General features: G+C 38.7%; 1 protein-coding gene across 1 annotated transcript; it reads right to left on the bottom strand.

Annotated features, from left to right (window-relative positions):
* Positions 1-656: 656 nt before the first annotated feature.
* LOC141765356 (retinal cone rhodopsin-sensitive cGMP 3',5'-cyclic phosphodiesterase subunit gamma-like) lies at positions 657-1,968 on the bottom strand. Its single transcript, XM_074631418.1, has 3 exons — positions 1,810-1,968; positions 1,059-1,174; positions 657-931 (listed from the first exon to the last, which is right to left on the bottom strand). The coding sequence occupies exons 2-3, from the start codon at positions 1,160-1,162 to the stop codon at positions 814-816; spliced, it is 222 nt and encodes a 73-aa protein (XP_074487519.1). The 5' UTR covers positions 1,163-1,174; positions 1,810-1,968; the 3' UTR covers positions 657-813.
* Positions 1,969-2,742: the final 774 nt, after the last annotated feature.

Below are 2,742 nucleotides of genomic sequence, written 5' to 3'. Positions count from 1 at the left end.
CTGAATAATATATATATTTTTTATATAATGCGCAAGTGTGGCAGCCCAAAAAAAATTGTCAGTGTCAATAAGTGAGTTATTAAGCACAAATTATACTATTATGTTGTACTCTGAAGCCAGAAAATATGAACAGTGAAATACAGAAGAGGCCAAACTACATGTATGTAGTTGTTTATTTTGGTTATTGTTTTTTTTATGTGTTGAGTGTGAACTGTTAAAATAATTTTAAACATCAGTGTAGCATGTGGTGTTAATAATAGGAAGGACACAAAGACAGAAGTTCTATTCAAAATATTAACATTTATTGTGTTTATGAGATTGTTCCTCTCTACTGACAAAATATACAGATGATCTGTTTCACTGAAGAGTGAAGGGAGTTATAGACATATTTGGCATAACTAATACACAAAATAGACATCTGTGTATGTTGAATCAGCAGCTTTTAGGTGAAGAGGAAGAGGAAAACATTACCTGGATATCACAATGACAGATATCCAACCCTCTTTCATATTACAGAATATATACTCCATTTGATTTATTGTTTTCCTCTGTGGAAAATACAAGCTGAGGTCCAAAGCTGCTGACACCACTCGTTACGAGGACGTTGGAGAACTGGTGGAAAGGCAGGGGCATATAAAGTGCAAGAGACAAGAGGGAATGCTAGATTTCTTTTATTCCAGATCAAACCTTTAAATAATCAAAAGCTACCTCCTCTCTAGAGCGCACAAGTACAAGATGTTCAGCTGCTCAGTCAACAGTTAGAATACATGAGGGATAATAGTAGCAGTTTGGGTAAAGGTAGAGGGAAGAGGGCTAAACAATTCCATATTTCGCCAGGTCGCCGAGCTCCAGGTCCCCGTAGGCTTCCCATGGGCAAACCACTGTGATGTCTGTGCCGAGACCCTCCATGCCGGGGATGTCGTCTCCGAATCTGAGTGCAAAAAAGATCTGATGAGTACAAACTGAAAGTCGCTTCACTTGAAAGTCGGCTGAAAATGGCAAATAAAGAAAAGACTATATATTTTATGTGTGGTTCTGTGATCTTAAATCCATCTCACCCCTTCTGGCCGGGTTTGGGCGCCTTGCTCTTGAAGGTACGAGCGGCCCTCGCCTTGAACTTGGGAGGAGCCTTCCTGTCAGCGGGAACTGCAACGTCTGCCATTTCGATGAGTTACTGAAAAAGTAGAACAAAACATATGAGATCCATGGTTGCTACTGCTTTGTATTAAATTAAATGTATAACAATTTATTCATATCTTGTACTTTACTTCAATTAATTTTTGTTTTACTTTATGAAATCCTATTTACATGTCTTTTTATATTGCTTTGTGTTTATTTTATATCTTGTCTAAATGCCTTTTCCAGTCTGATATACAGCACTTTGAACGGCCTTGCTGTTGAAAGGTGCTGTACAAGTAAACATGCCTTGCCTCTGCAGATTCCTTCGCTACCATCAAGGAATAATCTCCCCTTTGTAGAGGTGTCCTTACAGTAAAGTTCCAGACATAACACCAAAGCATAAATGCATCGATAAAAAAAAAAGTACTCCAGTTTTAAGAGGACTTTATAAAGAAATAGAGGCCGGGCCTCGAGCTGTACCAACAAGAAGGCCAGCAGCACAAAGAACTACTCCTTATGAAGTCTTCTCAGTAAGAATCTCAGATTTGATTTCAGCTCCTTTTCATCCATGATACTCAAGAAAAAAGCTATAAAGCATCACTCTGTCTGTCTTTCTCTTCGCTGAAGCATCCCATGTTATCAAAGCAGTAAAGGCCTCCCTGTACCAGAGCTGAGGAAATTGCATCTTACCTGTAGTTGAAGTATCAGCGTGTTTTTTCTGATGCTGTCTGATGAGCTTTGCTTGTTTCTCAGTTGTGGATTTCCTCTGTCCGACTTTCCCTTTTTAAAGTCCTCCGAGCGGCTATAATCCCCTCAGATGTTCTGTCATGGTTGCATGTGCCAACTCGGCTCAGTCCTCTTCTGTACCAGCTCAGCCACGAATAGATGAGATGAAGTAGAGCGAGATATAAATACAAGGTGTATTTCAAGTTACTGTAGATACATCTGTCAACGTGTGAATTGAAGTGAATTATGGAGGTGTCATTTATTGGCAGGAGTGAGTGACAGTAATTAGCATGACTATCAAAAGCCAAACAATCTGCTGAAAGATATTCTGTCTGTCTGTCTGTCTGTCACAGCCCACCACATACTGCACCCCTCTGCATCAAACTCAAAACCATTTTATTACAGTGCAGTAACTGCTTATTGTGGTTTAGTCATTTATTTACTGTATATGAAAACTAACTGCAGGTGTAAAACAATGTCATGGTTAATGTGGGTCACTTTTGTTTTTACTATATATAGCTACAAAAAGTGGGAAAACATGTCCCGAACATGTTAGTGATAACAGGCTACGAAGAAAAAAGAAGGGGAGCCGTCGAATGCAGAAAAGTGATAGAATGTTTTATGCTAAATGTGCACAAATACAGGCACTCAATAACTTGAAGAACACACAAAGGGTGTGAATCAGCAGCTGCTCTGAAACCTTTTGTAAATAATAAATGAAAAAGACATTGTCTCACTTTTTTTGCATTTGACAGCTCACGTCCTTTTTCCTTTGTTTTTCCTCTGTAGCATCCCACTACCACTGGTGGAATGTAACTAAGTGCATTTTCTCAAGTACTCTACTTTAGTACTATTTTGATATACAGTACTTGTACTTAACTTGAGCAACTATTACAT

This window comes from Sebastes fasciatus, chromosome 3 (genome assembly GCF_043250625.1).
Source record: "Sebastes fasciatus isolate fSebFas1 chromosome 3, fSebFas1.pri, whole genome shotgun sequence".
Taxonomy (NCBI): Eukaryota; Metazoa; Chordata; class Actinopteri; order Perciformes; family Sebastidae; genus Sebastes; species Sebastes fasciatus.
Note: the sequence above shows the minus strand (reverse complement) of the source record. Positions and strands in the feature narration are given on the sequence as shown.